The sequence below is a fragment of the Equus przewalskii genome, chromosome 4 (genome assembly GCF_037783145.1).
Source record: "Equus przewalskii isolate Varuska chromosome 4, EquPr2, whole genome shotgun sequence".
NCBI classification, from domain to species: Eukaryota; Metazoa; Chordata; class Mammalia; order Perissodactyla; family Equidae; genus Equus; species Equus przewalskii.
In genome coordinates this window covers 11,790,909-11,816,287 of record NC_091834.1, presented here as the reverse complement: position 1 = coordinate 11,816,287, position 25,379 = coordinate 11,790,909, and the positions used below count along the sequence as shown (strand labels likewise).

At 39.1% G+C, this 25,379-nt stretch overlaps 1 protein-coding gene across 21 annotated transcripts in view; it reads right to left on the bottom strand.

Annotated features, from left to right (window-relative positions):
• The window catches only part of SUGCT (succinyl-CoA:glutarate-CoA transferase), a 749,104-nt gene that overhangs the window by 286,647 nt on the left and 437,078 nt on the right, over positions 1 to 25,379 (bottom strand). For 4 of the 21 annotated variants that reach the window (XM_070615473.1, XM_070615471.1, XM_070615479.1 and 1 more), the window contains one exon: positions 14,083 to 14,150. The exons of the other annotated variants lie outside the window; for them this stretch is intronic. In XM_070615473.1, coding sequence (XP_070471574.1) covers positions 14,083 to 14,150 — 68 coding nt within the window. The remainder of the gene's footprint in view (positions 1 to 14,082; positions 14,151 to 25,379) is intronic. 21 annotated transcript variants of the gene reach the window in all.

Here is a 25,379-nt window from a genome sequence, read left to right as displayed (position 1 = left end):
TCCTACCTAGAACCCACATACACATAGACACGTATACATATGCATATACATATATGTAACAAGATAGCTTTGCTAAAGAGGCAGTCTCCATCTTACAAAGAGCTTCGATCTAAAAATATATGGATAAGAATGTTCTTTGATCTTGGAAATGTTTTTTTCCTCTCATAGAAGCAATAACTGTAAGAAAGTAATCACAGAATTCTAGGACCCAAATTAACTTTTAAATTATGGCACTTCTGAAAATGTAATAAAATGAAGTGAAAACATTCAACCTGAAATGGAATTAGTGGGTGCCGAGAATATATTGGTCCAAGATCTATTCTAGGTCACTTTTAGATAGCAAGAGACTGGAGAGTTAACATTTTGGGGAAAAAAATCCAAGATACTCCTGTAACTAGAGTTTCAGGCAAGACTTAGTTTCCAGATTAACTTACATGAAATTTGATTTCAAATAGTGAGTCACATGGAGAGAGAAGGAGAGTGTGGTGTACCCCACATTCTGCGAGAGACTGTGTGGTTCCTGAATTAGGGTCTTCCTGGCTCAGCAGCTTCTGTTGCTTTCCTGAGGGCAGCAGAGGAAGCTGAACTCTGGTGGCAAGAGCTTCTTTTTCACCAGCTCCCTACAGAGGTGGTGGCAGCTGTGAGTAAGCACAGCAGAAAGGTTCTGGGAGCTTGTCTCTGGGAGGTCAGCCATCTATTCCAGCTCTTCCAACAATTTTGAAGTAACTAATCCCCTGTACAAAATCTTTGTCTACTTAAATTAGCTATAATTAAATTCTTCTGTCTGCAATAGGACCCTCCCTGACCAATGGAGTCAAGTAGGGTAAATATAGCTTCGGACAGGGGTCCCAGACACTGCTCAGACTAATCAGACTTACTGAGATTCTTGCGTAACAGTTACCTACGCTGATTATCATTGTTTGAACTCCTTCTTCCACTTCAGAGCCCATAGAAACCCAAGGAAATTGACAAAACAACTTTTTATGAAGAAACAACATGCGATTGAGGTGGAGTGGGGACGAGAAGGTAGAAGGACAGATATTTCAGAGGTAGAAAAGGAGTAGAAACAGCTATTTGTATGTATTGGTTGTCTGTAAGGTAGCTATTTGAAAGATAGGCACTGTCTGTACAGAAATATTCAAGAAGAAGCCTTTGAAGAGTCAAGATTCTTAGATTTCTTCCCAAGTTAACTCAGTTAGAACCTATGAGGGGTGGCATCTAGGAATCTGTCAATTGCCATGGGTAGTGAGGTTTAAGAACCAATGCCGTACAATAAGTATGCTTAGACAGTAAATTTCGAAGTTTTTACTACTACTCCATTTCAGAAATAATTTAGAACCTGAAAGGAAAATACCACTTTATCTTCAATATACATTTCCTTTCAGCTTGCAGTTACCGATGTTAAGACAGAGCAGGATTTGCTGTCAGCTGAGATCTCTCCATTCACAATGACGGAATCCTTGTGTGCGCCTCAGCCCTAGTCAGAGGGCCTGGTATGGACGTCTCACCTGATAGGAACCACCCATTTAAGGAGAAATTAAATGGTATATCTGATGGTTGAATCATCTGCCTGATCAGTGGTTCCAGACGAGTACAGTGTAGATATTTTGCGTTTACGGTTATGGAGAGAAGATATTGTCTCATCATTGCATTGGTGTTAACCACCCAGCCTAGCTCTTGTGAGAACCTTCCATTTGAATGAGTCCATTTAAATAACAAAGCGTTCACAGTAAATTTGGATATAAAATCACTTAATATAGTAAATGTTGATAACATAAAAATCCAAAATCCAAGAGTTGGTAAACTGCTATATTCAAATGAACACAGGCCACAAGTTTCAATGTGAAGACGTGAAAATCATACTCAACTCCTTCCCACGTTTGGGAGAGCTGTCCCAATGTCCTGGAGAAAAGTTTTATCTCATGGGTCTTGAATCCACCTTCGCTTTTTGTCTACATGCCTTTCCATCTTCACCAGAAATAGGAGCTGGATAGCAGCTCTCTTCTTGTTGGCATTTAGAAATACCTGTATTTTTATTTCTTCATAAGGAAAATGCATATAAAAAGTTAAGGAAAACTGGAAAAATAGAACATATTCACCATATCACCTTCCTTCAACTTCCAAAATTGGAGCCACTTGCTATTTTGAACAAATACTGAGTAAATATGCTGATATAAGAATTCCAATTAACAATATAAAGGGAAAGAAACTGATATTTAGTGAGCATTTTCTTCACGCCAAGTGCTATGGTGGGGAAGTAGGTATCATTGTGCATCTCATCTAGAAATGGAGGCAAAGGGAAGAGAAGGAACTTGCCAAAGTATGCACAAGAAGATGTGGAACCAGGATTTAGGCCCACGATGTCTGGGCCTTTCCCCACAAGCTCTCTCATTATTGTTAAAAAAAAAAAATTTTTTTAAAGAATGTTTACTTAGCACATTTCATTTAGAAATACAGATATCTAAATATACAGCTAACATGACTTGCAGATTAAGCTCAGTTCCTTGCTGTATACTAGAAAAAGCACATATTCCCAGAAGGGAGCTGAAAATAGTTGCATCCTTCAAATTCTATGAGAATCTCTCAGGAGGCAGGAAAATGACATGGAGTCTAGGAACTTCCCCAGGGGAGCAAGGGATGCCAGAGGGTGGACTGGACCATCCAGGAGAAGTATTCTTTTGACCACTAGGTGGTTGAATAGCATAGTACTGTAGTTAAGAGCCTGCAATGTCAGGGCAGGGCCTACAGCAGGCTGCACTACTTTCCAACTCTGACTTTGGGGCAAGTTGCTTAACTTCACTCATGAGATAAAAGAAAATATAAATATGTACTTCACAGAGTGTGATATTTCAATTAAAGTAAAAAATGTGAAGTGCTGAGCATAGTGTCTGATGCTGCGTGTATCTGCCTTAACACATGGCATTGAACACTCTTAATATTAACTCTCAAGGAAAAAGACAAATTGTGCATCCACCCTTCACACAGGCCCCTGACTGTTCTCCTGCGGGGCTTGAAGTTAGCCTCCGGTCTGGGCTTGCTAACCAGCCTGGTTATATTCCTCCAGTAGGGCCAGATCGTTCATATAGCTGGGGGGAAACTCTTCTCAATACTGTGCATCACAGTTTCTCATGGAGGGAAAATCGTGTTCATTTAGAAAAACACCCTAATAAATTGCTCGGGGTAGACAAGGCAAGAGTCTGAGAGACCTGGTTAAGAAGGGGCCAGCAAACAAAGGCCAGCTGAAGAAATGCAGAGGGATTCTGAGGTGAAGGAGGACGGGATGGCAAGACAGAGGAGGAGGAGGAAGAGAAAGGTGAGAAGGGGGAGGAGGAGCTGAGAGCAAGGGGCCTGGACCTGCTGTGGCAGAGGAATGCGATCAATGGGAACTTCCTGGTGGCAAAGTGGCTCAAGAATGCTGAAGAGCAACAATGTCTAACATTCCGTTTCAACGTTTTGCTGGGATATAAACCCTCTCCTTTGCCTGCAGTTCTTCATCATGGAACAGCTCCTTGTGGGAGTGAATTGGGGATAGAGGGGGTACAAGTTAAGGAAAAAGGATTGAGTTCTCGTGGAGGTCAGCATGGAGCTGGAGCACAGAGAAAAAGGCAGCTGTGGGAGGTAAAATGCTGTGAGGTCAAGCGGTCACCAGAAAAAAGTTTGCCATGAGAATAGGTTCGAGAACGTGCAGAAATCTGGGAGATGGCATTGGAACCTTCCAGGAGATATGAAATGGGGGATTGAGGCAACTTTATTTAAATCTTAAAGGACAGGGTAACCTCAGAGACAAGGATGACCTCAGCTAACATCTGAATTACATTAGCATTTCCAGACCAGGGCGGGAAAGATAAGAATGCACTATGATAAGTGAGATTGTAGAAAGCAGCAATTTTCAAAGCTTGTTTGTTTTTTACAGAGAAACTTTCTTCAAATGAAACATTACTTGGAAGTCCAGTGCGAAAACAGATAAAAGATTATCTGCTCAGCTTGGGGGGTATGTGCACATGTGGTGTGTTTGTGTGTGTGTGTGTGTAAGAGAGAGAGAGGGAGGGAGGGCTGGAGGAGAAGGAGGGGAGAGACAGAGCCCCATCTACTGGCTCCCTCCACTCGTCACTTTCTTCTTACCCCTAGAGCAGCTCTACTGTGACTGGGGTAACCATCACAGTTTTAAAACCACATGGTTTATATGTGCATCTGGCTATTTTTCAAAGGTGGAGCACATCAGTTAGGCACTCAAGGTTTCAAATCAGGTTGCTTTTACTCATTGTGTGAGTCTAGACAAATTACCTTAACGTTTTTTTGTTCTTCACAAATATAGTGGGTATATAAGTGATCTCACAGGATTACTGTGAAGATTAAATGAAAAATCACAAGTATTATAAAAAGTGCTAGCATAGATTAAATAAAAAATCTTAACCATTATTGTTACTTCCCTTGCACAGGAATAACAGGCAGATATTAGATCATCAGACAATTTCCAGGTTGGCAATTACCCAAAAGAAGTCTTGGCGGAGAGAGAGGAGAAGATGGTCCATGGCAAAAGGAAGTTACTGAGGAGACAAACCAAAGGTGGAGGACTCTCGGCCAGCCTCGGAGGGAAAGGAGAGTGAGGGAGGCAGCATCAGAAGGAAGGCTGTCCGCCCCAGAAGACTGACCGCCCGCAGCACTCCAAGTAAAGAGTGTCTGACCAAGAACACACGACTAAAGTTACTCCACTAACTGATTAACTGCTCAGTCCATTTGATTGACTTACTATGAACCACACGCCAAGTCTTCTTAGTATTTTGGCCCAAGGACTCTTAACCGTCATTAACAGAAATAAAATGACTAAAATATGAAAACCCAATGTCCAGGGGAACATGAGATGTTGAGGGCGAAGCAGATGAAAATATTAGCAAGAAAGAAATATTCACAACACTACTGTTCCAGCCTTGTTCTAAAACAAGGAACCAGCAATTACCAGGAATCTAAAAGTTCTTTACAAAACCTAATTTTATCCTATGGCACCCCACAAAATTCTTGATTACACACTGGGATATGTGTGTGTGTTCCCAAAACTTAAAAGACACATATTATCTGAGTAAATAACCTTCTAACAAAGTCCAAAAGCTGAAATGGTGCATATTTTCTACAAAAGAAAATTTTTGGAATTGTATTGCTTTTAATAAAATTTATTAACTTAATCATTTTCTATAAAAGGAGATGTTAAAAAATAGAGGGAGTATAAAAATGATTTGTGGATGCTCATAAAACAATAAATTGTACTTTGTAGAATGCAGGAAAATGAGAGAGAAACTTAGCTCTCTTCTATTCACAGTAGCCACTGAAATCCAGGGCAGAGGCCAGTTCTGCACAATCCACACTGTTCCAAAGCACCCTGGGCAATTTAGTTTTGTGGGGTGTGTATTTGGGGACAAAGTTTGGAATCTTGGAGAGGGCTGAAACAGAGTAGCGTTGCTGATGCATTTTTAGAAAGAAAAGTAAGAAAGTATTTCTAAGACTTGGGAAAACAGCCACTGTAAGACTCTGGAGGCCCTGGCATGGAGAGATGGGTAAATGGAGAAAGAGAGTTAAAGGCATGAAGCATAATGAAGTGTAGCCTTCCCTTGTGGAACCAAGGAGTGGTTCCATATGCCTTTATTGGCAGGGAATTTCTAAAAGATCCTGTTATCAAGGATCAGAGAGTCTGGAAAGAGATCAAATGAATTGCCCAAGGTCACACACTGTGTCAGGGCAGACCCAGAGTTAGAACTCATAGCCCTAAAGTTTCCAATCTATTGCTTGGATCCTTAAACCGCAAATGTTTGTCAAGGAAAAAGTCTCCCTAGTGCTGAGGCAACACAGCTGGAGAATATTAACCCTAACGTTTAAAACAGACAGGATTTCACTGGATTACAGATCCAGAACCTGTTTTGGTAGAAACACAGAGAAAGCTGGAGGGCACAGAGGGAAAGGTGGCTGAGGAAATGGGGAGGCTAAAGAGGTGACCAATTGTCACCCCAAAACTCTCATCCTTCAAACACACACACACACACACACACTTATTAAATGTTACTGGATAACAAAATTGAAAATACTTGTCTGAGAGAAGAGTCATTGTTTTAGAATGTCACTGACGTGTGCGTATGGAGGGGTGTGTGTGTGTGTGTGTGTGTGTGTGTTTTCCTTAAATCCAGAAAAGAGACTCCTATTAGATCAGTAATTAGTTCTGAGAAGATGAAAAAACAAAACAAAACAATTAACTGTGAGGGCAGCTAAGTGTAAGGTCATTGAAAAAAGTACCTTCTATGTTCTGGACGATCAGATTGTAGTCTTGGCCTTTAAGCCTGGCTTTCTAAACTTTCTTGGCCATTACCTCCTTTGAGAATTTGATTAAAGCTACAGTCCCCTCCAGGAGAATTCCAATGGACCCATACTCACAAATTTAACATTAAAATCTCAGGAGTTCAAAGATCCTCATAAGCCAAAGAACCCTGATACGTGAAGCCCTGTTGTAAGAGGCTTTATGATGCTCAGAGGAAGATGTGAATGGCATTGATTGGTCCATTGGTTTCCAACAACCTGTCCAGGAGCCAGCTACCTCTTGATCATGTGGGACACTGGTTGAAAATACAGATATCAGAATATCTGCCACAACCTAATGAATCTGAACTTTGGGGCTGCAGGAGTGGAGCAGGTGCCACGGGAAGCAGTATTTTAACGCATGTCCCAGATGATTCTGACACACAGTCAGGTTTGGGAAACACTGCTTTGGACAGCTGCTTAATGATGCTGTTAACTACTTAGAAACTACATGTGACAAAAGCAACAAAAGTTGGGAGAGGGAGTAAGAATAGTGATCTTATTTTCCAATCCCGATGGGGGCCAATGGTCCAAGAGCAGCAAACATATTTGAAATCTGGCCCATCCCAGGCTATCTGGGACATATGGTCGTCTTGATATAAGATGAGAAATGTCTGAGAAATCACTCCTTTAAAGATAAGATGACCAGATGGTCTCCATTAAGACAGAAAGTTCCATCATTTGACTTCACATCCTGCATCTCTGATTTTTTCTTGCCTGTTACCTTCTCCTCAAAACACCCTTCTTCCTTTGATCACCAGATTTCTCCAACTGCCCCACATGTGAGGAAACCTCACTCTAGCAGACCAGCAGCCCTGATTCTCCTCGGATTTACAGGCAAAAGCCCCGGAGACTGAACCTTGTTCCTTCTCCTTAGGTAGCTTACTTCTACCCACCCCACCCTTGAGATTCTGTCCTCTCAGGCTATAAGCCAAGGAGCAAAACGCAGCTAAACATCTCCCGCTGACTCTAAGAGGATCCACACTGGCCCATTTTTATCACTGATCTTTACAAGGAGAAAGACAGGAAAAACCAAAATAACAAACATGGAAAAGCTCCCTAGTTCACAGAGTTCTTACGCTGCATTCTCTCGGTTATAATTGCTGACTTCCTTATGTATCTTCAATTTCTTACTTCCTATTTATTCCTCAACTTGCTACAACAATAAATATAATAATAAGAAATATATATAATATATATTACATATATCAATATAAATAAATAACTATAATAAAAAATGTCTTAGAAGACAGGATGACAAAACATGTGATAAATTGGTGGTGCTTACTTCCAGAACTGTTTCAGAAGTAGCAAAAGGACACAGGCTGTAAAATACAAAACAGGCTACCCACTATACTCACCATAGTGGTTTGCCATATGATACATAGTGAAAATAGATGCTGAATTAAGCCAAAAATGTTAAAAGACTGGTAAGAGAAAGCTCAGCAAGACAATGTCCACTTAAAAACAGAAGTTTCTGCCAGGGTTTTGCAACCCTGTTCCTCTCACTACCTAGCCAACAGTGAGTACAGCAGTCCTGTAAATTCACACTAGCAACCTACTTGTGTTTGAAAGGATTATTTTTATCATTATCATTATTATTATAGCCATTCATCAATGCTATGTTGAGGGTTGTCATCTATGTTATCTCATTTAATTTTTTTCAAAAAGTTTGTGAAGTAGGTACTAGCTTCCCACATTTTCTAGAGATGGAAAAGGAAGATTAGAGAGGTTAAATATCGTGAGCAAAGTCACACAAATTAAGTGTGCTTAAACTAGTGTTGTGCTGGTAAATGTTTACCAACCAGCTCTTTGAGGTCAGAGGAGAGTTCTGATTTGTAATATTTGCTGATCCCCATCGTGCAAATACTCCCAGCAAGGGATTTCAAGCTACTGAGGTGATGTCACTGAACACGGAGTTGAGAAAAGAGACACACAATCACGTCTTGTCAGCTAGGGCCCTGGCTCCAGCGCACCCTGGCTTAAATTAAGGCCAGCCTTATTCGAAAAGTGGACTCTTCATACACTGCAGCGCTCCTGTGATCAGAAGAATTCGGAAATTAAACACTGGCCATGTCTCTATCTTGGCAGTACCAAACAACTCGTAGAAATCATCTTCTTTTTTCATTAATTGAAAAGGTAAAATACAGATGAAAGCCACCAAGTTATCCTGTTGTTACTGTGTAAAGTCAGAACCCAAATTGAAAACTTTTTGCAGACAGCTTTGAAAGCTGAATTAGAAGTATCAGGACAAAGAAACATCAGATAAAGCATGATAAGTCTAGTAATGAAAAATAGCACTCTTGACATGGGGCCTAGCTTCCCTCTATTTAAGATTTTTTTCAAAACCAAATGTTGTAATCCAATAAAGAAAAGTCATATTACCCAGTCCTCAACTTAACACCCAGCTTTCTTTTCTGTATTTCTTTCTTTCATCTGTACACCACATTGAGCTAAGATCATTCAAATGTCTTTGCCTGGTTACTTTCCAAAATACTCTAATATTCATCTCCTAGGACAAAAGTTATAAACCAAGCCAGCGTCTACAATATCTGTCTATGTCATGACCACCACTGAAAGGGAAAGGAGGAAAGTATTCCCACATTTTGGAAGATGAGCCAAAGTCATCCATAAGTGTCTTTGCCCAAAAAGAAGAGAAGAGAGCAGATGAAAAGGCAAGTCTCCAACATTTACTTTAAAACCAATTGTTAGCCTGGTGATACATTACAAATGAATTTGAGGGAAAGGAATTTTTAAGAGGCTTTTCTTGGCTGACAAAATCTGTAAGACAAAAGGTAAGAATTACTTTACATATGATCATAAAACTAAAATAAATCTCCTTTATACATCAGATTTTAAAAACTATATCATGAAAATATGTTCTCATATATGTTAAACATTTCAAAACAAAAATCATAAACCTGATGGAAAGGGCATTTATTATTAATGTATAAAGACTCGCAAACACAAAAAAATTAATCATAAAATTGTCAGAAATGATTTCCTTCATCTAGATTTTAATATAAAATGTTTAAGTACTCTGAAGGAAGAAAAAACAAGAACAATTAATAGATGAATATCACTTGGTAATGTGAAATACAGAATATATTTTCCAACTATTTGTCAGGAAATTTCTCGAGTTTTCATTTTAAATATACTGGTCCTACTATAGGATGAGAGAAAATAATACAAATATTAAATATTAAAGAAGTAATACACAAGGCAGAAGTAGTCATGACTAATAATTTAACAGTTTCAATAATTTAATAAAAATTTAGTAGGTTCAGTAATTTAATAAAAAGCAGCTCTATTAAAATAAAAATTCAAGAGGCTCAGCAGTGTCTCTGACGTTCAGGTTCTTACAGAGGCAGCCATGGCCATGGGCTTTTATAAACAACAGGATCTCATCTCTGTCATCTGTGGAAGGCACCTCAAAGAGCCACCTAACCACTGTGAGATTCCACAGTGTCCTCGGCCAGTGTGGATGGTGGCCAGAGAGGGCACATCTGCCTCTATCTAAACACCACCACTGATAGGGAACCTGCCATCTCGGGTGCACATTCCAATGCTGGACAGCTCTGCTTATGAGAGTGTCCATCTCTGTTCAATGAGAATCTCCGTCTATAAGTTCAAACTACTGATCCTAATTATATCTCCTGGAAGACTGATAGCCTGGCTGTCACCTCTTAGATGTTCCATGATGATAATAAAGTCATTTGGTCATGTACAATTCCAAGACAGTAGTAGATAGCCGTACGTATCACGTCAATGATGCCTATGGTTACAGTAGAGGTCTGGCTTAGATTCCGCTATATTTTGGAAGTTAAGCTACAGCATTCCTGTTGGATTAGATGTGGAGTGTGGGAGAGTCAAGTGCACTTTCAAGATTTTTGGCTTGATCAACTGGAAAGATGGAGTTGCGATTAACAAAGATGAAGAAGACTGGGCAGACGATGTCCAGTGGGAAGATCAGTTAAATTTGAGATGTTTATTAGACATCCAAGTAGAGACGTCAAGTGTACTCCAACAAAATGGAAATGAAAAGACCAAAAAAGATGATATATAACGTTGAAACCAACTCGAGAGTTCTTTGAAAATAATTCTTGGGATGTTAGCTTTGCAACAGCCCTAGAAAACAATCAGTCAAAATTAAAACAGGAAATCTCCAAAAAGAATGCCTTTCTGGGAAAACAATGAAATGGATTACAAGAAATACACAATGTGATTAACGGGCAGAGTTATAGTGAAGTAGAAATATATTTTTTCTCTCATGTATATAAAAGGAAAGCAACTAAAAACAGAAAGAAAAATATTATTTTAGACAGTCTGATGGAGTAAATATGAGAAACATTAAATAAGACATGATTTTATACAATGTAAGAAATAAGAATTAATTTGACTTTTTTGGATATCATAAGGGGCATGTCACTGAAACCATGGAGAAAATATAGCCATGGTTCTCCACTGATAAATACGTATGTAGTTATTGGTTTTCAATATTTAGAATCAATTTACAGGCAAAATCTGAAGTTTATGGAATTTCTGAGATATTTTTTCTTCAGTCTTCCAAGATTTTAAAACTTAACTCTTTAATGCCAACTGAGTTATTTTTATATATAGTATAATTAGGATCTACAATGACTTTTTTTTAAGAAGATAAGTTTTTTTCCCCCTTATAGAGCAGGTCAGTTAAGAATTTTTTTAAAAATACAAAATCTAACCAGTTGACTTTATATTAGAATTTTACTGGACATCTGAGCTCTTTTACTGTGAGAATCAAAACTGCTTTAAAAATACGTCAAAAGCACACATTTCATGGACAAACTTCAGATAGCATGAAAGTATAAAGCTTCAAGCTTGATAGAAACCTTGGAGGAGATCTTATTCAAAGCCCAGGACTAGATGACCTCGCCATGCTTTCATCTAACCTTGATCCTCTAAGAGCATTCATTAGGCCCCTGTATGACAAAGGTGTTCTACTAGACATTCAAATGGTGTTCATCCATCTTTTAAAGATATAATTCCAGTCTTTAGCAATAATATCTTCAAAATAGTGAGACGTGTGGGCAAATGTCTTTGGAATTTTTTTCAAATATTAAACAAGAAGACAAAAGTTATAAAAATAAAATATGAGTTTAAAAAAGAAAAGATATAGTATTCATTTGCCTTGTAGCATGGTATGAAAAAAGTCCTAACTAGTTCTGACTTTTAATCCACTAAAGATAACTTTTCACATTTGAAGTGGAAACATTTATTGAATATCTGGGTTCATGTCTATGCAAATGAAAAATCTAGACTTTGCCATGACAACCAACGTTAATCACATAAAATATCCTCCTAACTGTGTTTTCCACATGCCCACACCACTCAGAATGGAATGCCGCTTGAAGCTTTCACACACCCTCAGGGCACAAGGTGGAGAGGAGGGTGACGCTGCACTTCCACTGAAGGCCCATGCTCAGGGACCGTAAGGGCTCTTAGCCCACCGCCACCTTCAGGGTCTTTCTCCTTCCTACTAGTCCACAGTTACACAGGCCAGTATATACTTGAAATGGACTAGTTATTCCTGAAATATTTTTCTTTTTCTCTAAAGATAAGTTTATATTTCTATTCCATCACTTACTAGCTCTTGGATCTTGTGCAAATCACTTGAAGTTTAGCACTGATTTTCTCAAAACTAATTTATCATACGTAGCTCTTGGGTTTCCTTAAGGAATAAAAAGGATAGCATACGTAAATATGTAAACATATTGTACAGGATGTGGCACAAAATAGGCATTCAATAAATATTAATTGCTTTCTCCGGTCATATATTTATTACATTTTTGACATTTTAGTTAGTGATCCTGGAATCAAAACTATACAGAGACCCTTGAGGGAAAAGAAACTGCTCATGTTTCCAGGTATTAATTAAGTGCATTAATTAAGCCCTAGTGATAGTAAACATTTTAAATGGTATGGGTGACTTTGAAGATTGACAGTAAACTCTTCCATATCATCAGCAATAATAATTTGTTTTACTTTCTGTGCAGAGAAAGGGGCTCACTCTTCACATTTAAAAGTATGTTGTGTACAACCAATAGGATAAAGCTGAAGTAGAGAGAAAGACTCGATTTGTAAAATAAAGCTTATAATTAGTCTTATTATTATATACAGCAAGCTGAAAGTTGTTTGTCTTTGCTCCCAAATGACCCTTACCTGTTCCCTAAACAATCCAAGACCTACGGAGTACCACAGAACCCACATTTCCACACCTTAAGGAACCTAAGAGGACATGAATTCTGCCCAAAGTTTTCTTTGAACAGATGAGAAGTCAAACACAGTCAGATAAAGTTCATTCCACGAACGTGTTGGGTATCTGCTCTGTATCAGGCATGGTGCTTACTGGGGTCTGAATTTAACAAGGTCACCAAGACCTTCTGATTTTCTTTCCAGTATTCTAGAAAACCCAGACTTTGAGAGCAAAAATTAAATTTCTTCCCACGTAAGAATTAAAAGTCATGAATTAAAATATCACGACAATAAATCATCTCATTTACTATACTGGGACTGGGAAGTTCTAGAAAAATGTTCTTCTGGGTAGCTGGGGATGTCCAGAAATATCTTTGCTTTAATCTGCACTATAAAATTATCAATAATTTATTAATCTATATTGTACTATCTTGCATTTATAAAAAAAGAAAGAGAAAAGGAAGAGCAACAACAACCCCGTTGACGACTGAAGAGCTTGTGGTCCCCTAAGTGTCTTTCAACACTGTGACTCTAGAAAGAATATGTATACTTTTAGATTAAATTTGTGATGGATTCAGGATTCGGTATAGAATTAGAGCGTGTTTTTAAATAAATCCTATTTTTTTGTCATTTTCTTCTTTTTCTTCAGTTTGATACAAAAGAAAAACACTATAGTAAGCTCTGAGTTCATAATTTTCATGTTTTTAATAAGCTGCGGTATGGCGTCTATTTAATCTTGAAAAAATAACAGCAAAATTACCATTAAGCTGTGGCACCTTACTCTAACAATTTCCGCCTATAAAACTGACTACCATATTAACTAACATTTCCCAAAGCGTGGCCCTCAAACACTCACTCTAAGATATTGCAGGAAATAAAGATGCCACGATTAAATAAACTCAACTTATGACAGTCTCCTCTTGCAGACTGGGTATGGGGTTAGTGAAGGCTCTGCAAAGTCCAGCAGAAAAGAAGCCTGGTTATATTATATAAGCCAGTGCTCCCTAAACTAATGTAAAACAGTACAGATTTTTAGCAGAGTATCTATTAACCTCCTCTGAACTGTCGGTCTACAGAAGAGACTGGGGAAGTAGGCTGTAACCAGATGAGAACATGTCTTCCTGAATGCAGAACTCAACAAAATTAAGGGAAAGCAAGAAAAATGAAGCAATATCCCTCAAAGTCAACTGTATAATAGAGTGGGTTTTGAAACAATCACCACCTTAGTTTTGTTCATGGTTATTTGTTTATCTTTTTCCCTCACTTCCCAGTTTTTCCCTGAAGAAAACTAGGCTTGCAGAGAGCAGGGACTATAAAAATCTTAGTCATATGAATTAGCACAGACAAGATACTCTGAACTCAACAAAAACAACTTAAACATTAATAAAATTAAAACTATAACTCCAAGCATTCACTTCGGTGCTGTTTAGACACAAGGTACATGATAAGACTGGGAGGGAACAGCAAATGTACTTGTTGGCGGTTGCAAGAAGGCTATACCACTTGGCTTACCTTCCAAGAACAGAAGAATCCAAGATGAGGAAGGCACAATGTTTCTCTCTTCTCCCTTTATGCGAGGTCTAGAAAATAGTCATGATGGAGCTGGTTGAAATCTGACTCCCCCATAACCAGAGAATAAACTGCCTAAACACAGTTTCTAAGCACCCAGATAAATGTATCAATGTGGACCATTCTGGCCTTTTCATGCAGCGCCCCCACTAGCTCTTCAAGGTGTGTAAGCAGCCTCATCCTGTTCCCTCTACAGCCCACACTCTGACTTTCTCTATAAGCCAGTTCACACACACACTCTTTCAGAGGGAGTCTCGTTTGGTTTATAGGAGTATTCTTTAAGTTTGACTCCCAGGATTTAATCTGTGACTTTAAAATTCAAAGTATACCTTGAAATGCAAGCGCAATTTTATTTCTAATAACCATAATAATGTCAGCTAATCTTTTTTGAATGCCACCATATGCCAGGTGCTATACTAAGAGCTTTAGATAGGTTTTTCTCATTTAATCCTCACAGCAACCCTGTGAGATAATTATCCCCTTTGTACAGATGAGAAACCCAAAGCACAGAAAGTTTAAATAAATTTCCCTAGGTTGCACAGCTATGAGGGAATGGAGATGCTCTTCTAACCTAGGCAGGCTGACGCCAGAGCCTATGGTCTTAATCCAGACACCATGCTGTTTTTCATAAGTAACACAAAAGCTTCAGTTCTGTTCGGCAATCAAAGCAAGTGAAAACAGAAGGGTAATTCGCAAATGTCCTGTGCTTTCTCACTTGTGTGGTGGTTAAGTGTGGGCTCCATAACATGACTGCCCGGGTTCAAAGCCCTGCTCTGCGTCTAAACCACTGAGTGCCGGTGAGCAAGTATTCAACCTCGCTGAAGCCTCAGGCTCCTCATCTGTAACAAAAGGATAACAACCAGCATGTACGGAGCACTCATCCCATGCCATGCAGTCCAAACACTTTGCATATTTTAAGAGATTTAATTCTGTGAAGTAGATGCTGTTATTATCCTTAATGATACCTGAATAATAGTAGAATTAAGTGTTTTCACGCCTGTAAAGAACTTTGAACAATGCCTGACACAGCATATCAATGCTAGCTATCAGAAACATCACACACATACACTTAAATCCATAACACAATTTGATCATAATCATCATAACAGCATCGTACAGATGTTGCTACAAATCAGTGCCATGTTATTAAAAAAGCGAGATAATCTAGGTCTCCAGCAATGCTTTGATGCAATATAAATTTATAAAATATTAGCAATAAAAGATGATGAAGGAGGCAGCTCTCTGATCGTGGTGGATGCAGCAGCTCTGCCTGCAGGCTGTCCTGATCAGAGATCGGCTTTGCTACCGAATAGCTCTGTGACCTTGGGCAAGCGTCTTACCCTGGCCGCGTCTCAGTTTGTTCACCTGTAAAATGGAGATCATAAAAACGCCGGCCCTTAGACAATTGAAAGGTGGAGATAATATAACGTTTACCTTCTAGGACTATGATCTTTAAATAAGATAATATATGCAATGGACTTAGAGAAAAGCGTGGCAGATAATCAAAAAAAGCCAGCTATTAGTAGCAGTCTTGTTCCCACCGCCACAAACTACTACTACTGTGCAGTTCTACTACATAACTCAGCATATCTTCTGACTGTTTTTTCCTCCTAGAATTATTGCCCAAAGAGAAATAATAAGGCACCTGTGATGCAGGGATAGCATTTGATTTAAAATAAAACCAACGCTCCACACGAAGTTCCAATAACTCTGTTTCCTAAAGTTTGTGAAAGAACATCCAGTATGTTTTGGTCCTTTTTCTATCACATATCACCGTTGGTGATCTAAAATGGAAAACTTCCTAGGGTATTATTTTTAATAAGTCATTACTAAACATCATGATACAGCATGGGGATATAAATGCCATTCTAAAGAAAATTTAATTTACTGATGAATTTTTTTTTTTTTCCTGAGGAAGATCAGCCCTGAGCGAACATCTGCTGCCAGTCCTCCTCTTTTTGCTGAGGAAGATTGGCCCTGAGCTCACATCTGTGCCCATTTTCCTCTGCTTTATATGTGGGACACCTGCCACAGCATGGCTTGATGAGCGGTGCCATGTCCGCACCCAGGATCCAAACTGGCAGACCCTGGGCCACCAAAGCAGAACATGCACACTTAACTGCTGCACCACCGGGCTGGTCCCGTACTGATGAATTATGATAACTTGTTTTACTTAAACAAGGGAATGACTGATTATTCACAGATTCACAGCCTAACAGCCTTTTCATTTTCAATGTTAGAAAAGTAATTATACCTCAAAGCATATGGTCATTCTGGAGTGACCAAAGCCTGATTACTAAATCTGATGTACCCTGACTATAAAAACATATGAGAGAGCCAGGAAACGTACAGCAAATATACATGAAGGTGCCCAATTGTACAGTGAACAGTGGGAAGTCAAGGCCTTGTGTCAGAACCAAGTGTACTTAAGGGAAATGTCTAAAATGCATGTCCGTCCCCAAAGCCCATTTCCTTCCCCAGCCCCCCAAGCCCTGGGTTCTGGATCAGAGGAGGAGTGTCGATCTGGCTGGAAACTCTGACACACTCTCAGTTGCTCTGAGAATTACCATAATTAATCTTAAACTGACATGGCGCAACATGGAGGTTCATGACGGAATTTGAAGTCATCAGCATGAATAAATCTCCTTGGCCCAAAGTGGAGGCACACATAATAAGCTGCTAAAAATCAGGATTATTGTTCAAACCAGCATTCTGATCCCAAGGGCAGTCCAGAATCATGGGGACTTGCTAGTTTCTTCTAAGAATACCCCATTTCCAATCACTAAAACAAACGCATTTTCCAAAAACGAGCAGATGAGGTGTCACTTGACCCACGTTTTTCTTACCCCATTACAAGTCAAATGTCTGGGTCATTTGGGAACTAGATCTCTTTTAACAAAAGGTTTAAATAGATTTTTTTCTTATTTATTTATTTATTATATTAATACTCCCCCTTACTCAACAAAGCTTATGAGATCACTAATAAAAGACAAATTATAAAAATCAGGGCCAAGAAAGGTAAGACCCAAGCTAAAGTTTCGTAAGGTGAATATAATTGGGCCACAGATTCAGTTTTAAGCTTCCTGATTGTCAAAGCAAGAAAAGAAAAGGTCTCCAGGAATTAAGTTAAAGAGACTGCAGACATACAGTCAGATTTTAATGATTATTCCAAAACTACAGGTAAGACTATTTCTATGAATATGTGTCTACTTAAGACTCAGAGGTTGATGTTGCGTGAATGTTTCCTTCATATGTGTCTCGTTCAGAGCAATAGCCAGCTGCCCTTTCCCCTAGAAAGGCCTCCATTCTCTCCAGAAGGAAGGTCTCTACAGACAACATTTCAGTTTTGAAAATATGGTCAATGTTTCTATGTTAAACCAAGGAGATGGATTATTACCAAGTTATGGCCCGTATATTGCCAATAATGCATTCTTATTTTGCTAAAAATAAGATAAAAATAAGCAAAACTAAATGCCCTGTTAATGTGGACTTAACAAGGATTCAGAAAGAGACTTTCTGAGTTCTTTTTAGTCAATCCAATGTACTGTGCACAGCAAAAGCTCAGTAAATGTGCTGGACCAAATGAGGGTTAATTCTTCAGATATCAGATATATAATCACAATCCACAGTTGTTTTCATGTGATTTATTAAATGTTTGAAGTGTAATTTTAGCAGTAGTCATATATAAATAAAATAAAGAGTATGAAATAATAAGATGATAATAATATACATATATAGTAATGAAAAAGGGAAAGAATTTAACATGTAGTGAGAAACTAACCTGTATCCCATCCTGGTCTCTGTTACTTACAAACATTATCTAATTTAATCCCCACAATAGTCCTATCACGTAGACACTATTATTATCATTGTTCTACAAATCAGGAAACTAAGGCTCAAAGAGGTTAGATAATTCACTCAAGATCACAGGGTCAGAAAGAGAATGTGACTCCATACATATGCAATCGCAGAGTTCATGTTATTCCTAACATACCTCAAAAGAACTTCCACATAGCAGGGACATGATAGTAGGTCCATTTTCTTTCTTTCTCTCTTGTTTTTTGGTTGAGGAAGATTGGCCCTGAGCTAAAATCTGTCACCAATCTTCGTCTCTTTGCTTGAGGAAGATTGTCACTGAGCTAACACCTGTGCCAATCTTCCTCTATTTTGTATGTGGGACACCGTCACAGCGTGGCCTGATGAGCAGCGTATAGGTCCATGCCAGGGATCCAAACCTGTGAACCCCAGGCCGCCGAAACAGAGTACATGAACTTAACCACTATGCCCCGGTAGGTCCATTTTCTAGGAGAGGAAGCCAAAAAATCAGAAAGTCAAACTGGCTTTCTAGTGTGTACTAGAGCCAGAATTAGAACTTAGAGCTTTTCTATCACACCACAGCTGGCATGACCTAGGGAGAATAATGCGTAACAGTTTCATTGATAGAACACCTATGACATTCTAAAGACAGAGTCTAAGTTAATAAATAAAAATAACTTATTTTTTCTTTTCCTTTTTTTTTTTTTTTACCCTTTTTGGCTCACTGGTAAATAGACTTTGTAAGTTTATTTGTGAATTCAACTATTGTACTAAAAGTACAAAGGGATATAATTGAGATAAACTAAAAACATAATAAATGAACTAAAAATATACCATTTTCACAAGGGAAACCACAATTTTCTAGACGGCATTCCCTAGAGCTAAAGAATATACTTCTAATGAGCTTTGAGTAATCACGTAAATTGAAAACCTAACCTTGTAATGCCTGATAGTGATCTAAACTACTTAGTTATGTTTTGTATTATACCACAAAACAGTGGTTTGTTCACGAAATGTAACAAAATATCATGTGTTACTCATACTTTGGCCTTAGGCTTACATGTGTTGAAACCATAATCCCCAACGTATTTCAGACTATGTTTAGACAACCGAAGTTACTCTATGAAAACGACCCAAAAGGAAAACCCTATTCCATTAAAAACACAAATTACTAAGAGTTAAATGTTAAGTATTGCCTAAAGTGTATAAAGAAGATTTAAAATATAGTGCTCATTTTTCCCACTTAAAAAAAATGAAAAAGGAACATTCAGGAACCATACAGGAAAGTCCTAAATTAGCTATATCCTGATCTACTTCATATATGTTGCATTGTGTCATGTGGAAGAAACGAAATACTACATCCCAACAAAGCACTGTTTGATACCCAGAGCTTCAGATTCAGAGAGAAAGGGGCTACCCTGGCTGATAAGTGAGGAAGACTTTTCTGGGTAATGCAGAACCTCAGGGGTTAACTTTAGACATCACAGGTTGGAGATTCTCAAATCAAAATATCTGAAGTCCATCTTGCAAATGCTTATGGACAACATTGAGGCTGTAAATTCTCCAAAGACAGTGCGGTGGTAGTCAAGAATGTGAGCAGTGGGATCAGACAGAAGCCACATTTGAATCCCAGTTCTGTCACTCACTAGGTCCATGACCTTAGGATAATCACTTCACCTCTCTGAGCCTTAATTTCCTCATCTCTAAAATGGGAAATAGTACTTACTTCCCTCACAGGGTAGAGAGGATTGAATGAGATGGTATATGTAAAATACTTAGCAAATTTCCTAGCACCTCAACAAATTGTAACCACCATTATTATTGTTATTATATGAATAATCTTTGTACCCTTACTACCTAACACAGTGCCTATAAATATTAAGGAATCAGTAAGTGTTTACTAACGGAACTGAGCTTTGTGGCTAATAGTTAGAAATCTTACATTGTTTCGCTTAATTATAAAGAAAACCTTTAGAGTACCATTATTCAAACTCTGCGAAATGTTGGGTTGATCACCAAATGACTGGAAAATCTAAGAAAACAAAACCAGGGTTTTTTTTGCTGCAGAACTTCTCAGAGCCTTTAACGTGACAATGTCAATTATGAATCTCCTAGAGTCATAAGATCGAGCTTGCAGTGCTACCTAAATTTATTGTGCAGTTTCTTCATCTACAAAACATGAAATTTTACAATGATCCCTAAATTCCTCCCTCCTTCTTAAGAGGTTATAATCCTATGCATTTTTCAGAATTAGCTATGCATATGAATATAGATAAAAATGAATGTTGATTCCCCCTTGAGATCAGCACAAATTATATACCTTTTTCCACGTTCCCATTCCAAAGCCCACCCAAAAAAGAACCCAATCGTTGATGTTTTCTTATGTATCTAACTTAATCCTGGCTTTAACTTGAATAGACCAAGTTCGTTGTAAGATTATTTTGAAGCCCCTTCTGATTTAATATCACTTTGTGAAAACATGCATTGACATTAAACCCAGGATGCTGGAGCGAACAGACTCCACGATGAAGACCTACCTCATGGAGGCGCACCAATTTTCTTTTTAAAAACTTACTTTTGAAGAGGTTACTTATTAAGATAAAATGTCACCCAAATCCACATTCTTGACAAGGTTTAATGTTTAAAAAGCAGCTAATGAAACTGTCACCTGATTCTACTAAGTAGAAGTGAAGCATGAGACACTCCATTCTTGCCTCTCTCCCTCCCTCCGCGGAGTCTTCATGGACAATCTTCTGATTCCTCAAACCCCAGCTGGGGAATCCCAAATCTCCCCCCTTAGCCATTTCCTCTCTCTGAGTTCAAGACCCATATTTCCGTACTCAGCTGATATCCCCACACGCAGTCACCTCAGATTCAACATGCCCGAAGTGAAAGTCATTATTGCTACCCCAAACCCTTTTCTGCTCGCCCTGGTATCATCACCATCCACCAGCCAACTCTTCCTTCATTCTTCCATCTTCCTCACCTCCACATGCAACCAGTTTCCATTAAGCAGTTTTTCAGCTAATCCTGTTTCCAGGATTCCCACTCTCATTCTTTTTTCTACTCCAACAGTTTTCTTCAGCAGCCTCCTGTCGATATTTTGACAGTCCCCTACCCTCTATCCATCCTCTACCTTCCTGAGATATTTCTAAAGTAAAAAGCAGTCCTTATAGTTTCCTGAGCAGTCCTTCCGTGCCTCCCCATCTCCAGATAGAAACAATCCCGTCTGCTTAGCCTGCTACATAAGGCCCTCCACCAGCTGGCTTTAAACTGCCACTCTAGCCTCGCCTCTCCCCACGAGCCACTTCTTGGCCTCCAGCCTCTCTAAAGACCCTGCCTTTCTTGAGACACGCACAGAGCATGTCTTCTCTCTACTATTTACTATCTGCCATACCCCACTTTTCTAACTGGCAAACACACAAACATCTCTCAATACTTACCTCTCCCACCCTATGGAGTATATCCTAACTTCTGTCCCTTTCTAGTATTGTTATTCCAACCTCTGTGTTTCCAAAAAAACTTGTCTCCTTCTTTATTAATGCCTTTTTATGTTGCAAGTCTAAAAGTCTCCCTCTAGACTGAGCTTCTCAAGATTCTAGGGATCTCTTTTCTCCTGCATCTACTAGTGCTCTGTATAACCCAACACAATGCCTGGTATAAAATAGGTGCCCATTAATGTTTGTTGAATGACTAAAGAAAATTAATGAATGTATGAAATTCAAAAAAATTTTAAGCCCTGAAATTGGAACATTAATGTTAGAAAGAGGTATGTTAAACATAAGGAAAGGCATTCAAATATGCCAAAATCTTCCACTCCCCCCAAAATGTGACATATGTTAAACAGAAAATGTGAGTGAGGTGATTCTTCTTGTGATTCCATTTACTCTGACCACAAAGACATACACTTTGGTGTACTGTGCCACTGAATTGAATGCTATTAGAACAAGATTAAAGCCTCATTCCGCTCAGAGAGGAAATGGGTGGGTATGAAGTTGACCGGGGGGGTAGATCATAAAATGAATTCTTGTTTGTTTGCTCAGATTACACTTAAAATTACCTAAACAACTCAAGCCTCTGTTTTCATGACCATCATCTTACACTAGCAGGTCGTCATCCTTGAGAAGAATATCTGCCCCAGCGTTAGCAAAAGCTCAAAATTCTTTAGGCCAGGAGCGGTGGGGAGGCCGCGTGTGTTGCTCTGCCCAGCAGAGGGCGCCCAGCCCCAATACCGTGCAGGACAGGTCAAGGAAACTGGCGCAGCGTGGGGGAAGTAGTTCAACAAACCAAAACCTCCGACTGCGGGTCAGTGCGCTGACCTCCTGTCCTCGCCTGCTCCCTGGCGCTCTGTTCTGTTCTTTCCACTCACAGTGAGGTGTTAGTGAACTTCCAGATCTCAGGCACACCAGGTTTGGAGCAAATGGGGAGAGGGCAAAGGGGCGGATGTTCACTTAGGAGTGTAATGATTTCTTTGAAAAGGAAACTTTAACTCACTCCTCCTTAGCGTTAGAGCTACAGAAAGGCATCCTAAACTGGTTATATCACACATTTTGGTTCCTTCCTCCTACCAGGGAATAAGATAACAGAGGTGGAGGCTTTCAAAATGCCCCTCCAACCAACTTGAAGGAAAATGATTTTCTGCTCTTAATGATTTAGTTTAGATGTTTTGGCATCAGGAGTATAACGTTGAGGTCATCCGGCTATTAAGAGGCTGAAAGGGGTAAACTCCTTCCCCTAAACACGTACTTATATTTTACGAGACATAACACGTAGAAGAGGAGAGAAAATAAGACATCTTCTCACACTCTAAAGACAGCTTCTTCTGTTGTTCGATTTAAGAGTAAGGGCCATTGATCTAGAAAAGCAAAATAAAAAGTAACAGAACAGATTCGTGGAACTCTCGAGGAACTCTAGGTGTTGCTCCTCTGTGCTTCATTTGAGGAGAACAAAGGAACAGCGTGGTCCCCCAGGGAGACTGTTTGTCTGCTCTGCTAACTGCAAGAGCTGTTGAGAGGGAGGACATAGCAAGGGCTTCTTGTAACACTCAGAAAGAGCACACAAAACATTGTCTTTTTCCTTCAAAATACACCTCAAGAAAAGAAGAGACATCTGCATGGAATTTTACCGCTGCATTGAGGAACCTGCCTCCCCTCCTGTGCCAGGGTCTAGAAGCAGAATGAGAATGATTACCGGAAGGCTGTGGATGCTTCTGGCTGAAGCAGGGTGCAGAGCGGGGGAGTAGTGAAAGATGATTGTAAGTTGTGCTCAGGGGTATGATTTTATCCTGATGCCGTAAAACGCCAGTGAAGAAGTTTAAACAGAGAGTGACAGGATCAGGTTTGCATGTTGGGAAGATCGCTCTAGACAGAAGATAGTGGGGCAAGCTTATGCAGATCAAATATGAAATGTCAAGTTAACTTTTGTGCTTACTATATGATAAGGCATAGCAAGATCATGAATTTATTTTTGAAAAGCAGAACATGCCAAACACGAATGGAGAGTTTCTTTCATTTCTAGTCCACTTGACTTACCCTAGACCAAGGACCCCATGCCTCGCACAACCTTAAGGGCCCCATTTATGCAGACCACAAAGCCTAGAACCACCGAAACTCAGAACAAAATCTGAAGTGACCTGACTCACAATCCTATGTTCCAATGATAAAAGTATGATTTATTATACAGGAACTTTATTTTGCAAATACTTATGGAGCAGCTGCTATGTTGAAACCTTTGTACCAAACTCTATTGGGAACTCTGAAATTAATAAAATGCAATCTCTGTCTTCTAAAAATTCACAGACTTCTTCAAGTTAAGTAGAGAGCAAAACACTTTTTCTTATGGGTTATCTTCTGCAAATAAAAACACCAGTGAAAGCGTTTTTTGTTATCTTTATGCATTTGTAATATATCTTTATATGTAACTAAGCCCTTTTAGTCTCTCACACCCAATTTTCAAGCAGAAACATATAGTCTGAATTTACGCAAATCAAATTAAAATCAACATTTTTTTTCCCTATATTCTTCAGTTGTATCTTTCCTAAAAATAGAGGCTGGATATTCTAAAAACACATCAGCACCAAATTAGAGAGCAACTATAAATGAAAAGTTTATCTAATTCCTCCTAGAATTTAAGTTCCCCAGGAACTCGGGTGAGAGTTCTGTTCCTTCAGACCTATTTATGTTTAAAATGACTACGCCAGCCCATTTGCTCCAAAATCTCCTCCTTACTGCAAGTCCGAAAAGCAGCCGCTCAGATCCTTAGGGAGATTCCTACCGCTTCCGGGAAGACAGTGGGCAAATCCTAGGGGCATCATTCAGTTGTGAAGAATGCTGGGGCTACTGTAAATAATGTCTACGATAGGACTCCTAATCCCATAGAAAGGAAACAGTGGCATCTAGAAATGATTGGAGTAGATGACAAAAAGAATGGAAGATCCAAGAAGAGAAGGAAAGAGTTCTAGTAGGTTCTCATGAGGTCACTAGGAGTCCCTCCTGCCTCAGTAACTCAGATTTTTGGGTTTGTTTGTTTGTTTTCCCCATACCTAGAGTAAGTATATAGCCATAGCTTGAGGGCAGACTTACAGTCTAATCTTACATTATAGAAGACAAGTTGGGGGAGCGAGGAAATCTATTTTTACTCAGCAAAGTCGAGCTGAGATTATTTAATGTGAAACCATGTTTAAAATCCTAATTGTTATATGAAGAGGTCCTCAAAATAATGGCATAAATTAACATTTTAGTTTCAGTACAAAACTGAAATAGTATGTCTATAAAAGGCCAAAGGAACTATTTCTAATTGGATGTGCTAGATGCTTTAAAATGAAAACTTTCAGGCAAAGGGCAATTCTGGATTTTTAAGTACATTTTGAATTTGGCCATTTGAATGTTTAGATCTTATTTTGTGTTACATCCTACAGGCCTGGGCTTTCCACAGCAGAGCTGCTGTCATCCAGTGCTGGAAGGGAGAAGAGCAAGGTTCCTGGGATACTCCACATGGTGGAATTTTGTGTTAACGAACCACAACATGAAGCCAGGGTATTGTGTGGTTCACATAATTATTTCCTGAACAGACTTGAAACCTTCAGAAATGCTTCTAAGCAATATTATTTTATCACTCAGAAACCCATGCTAGCACCACATGGATTTGTGGCAAAGACATATGTGAACCTGGTGTCTGCAAGCCCCCAATGTCCCCCTTTGGTTCCTGATCAAATGAGCTTAGAGCTTCAGGTCAACACAACAAGACATAAGGTACACTTTAATAACAAGGATTTTTTTAGAGGGTACATCCAGATGTCAAACACTACATATTTCTGACTTGTGCAGTTATTACCCTGGAAGCTATCTGCATTCTTTTGTATCATCCATGTGCAGGACCCTACGCACGGCTAGGATGTGTTCGTTTCCCTACCACCATAAGCAGTT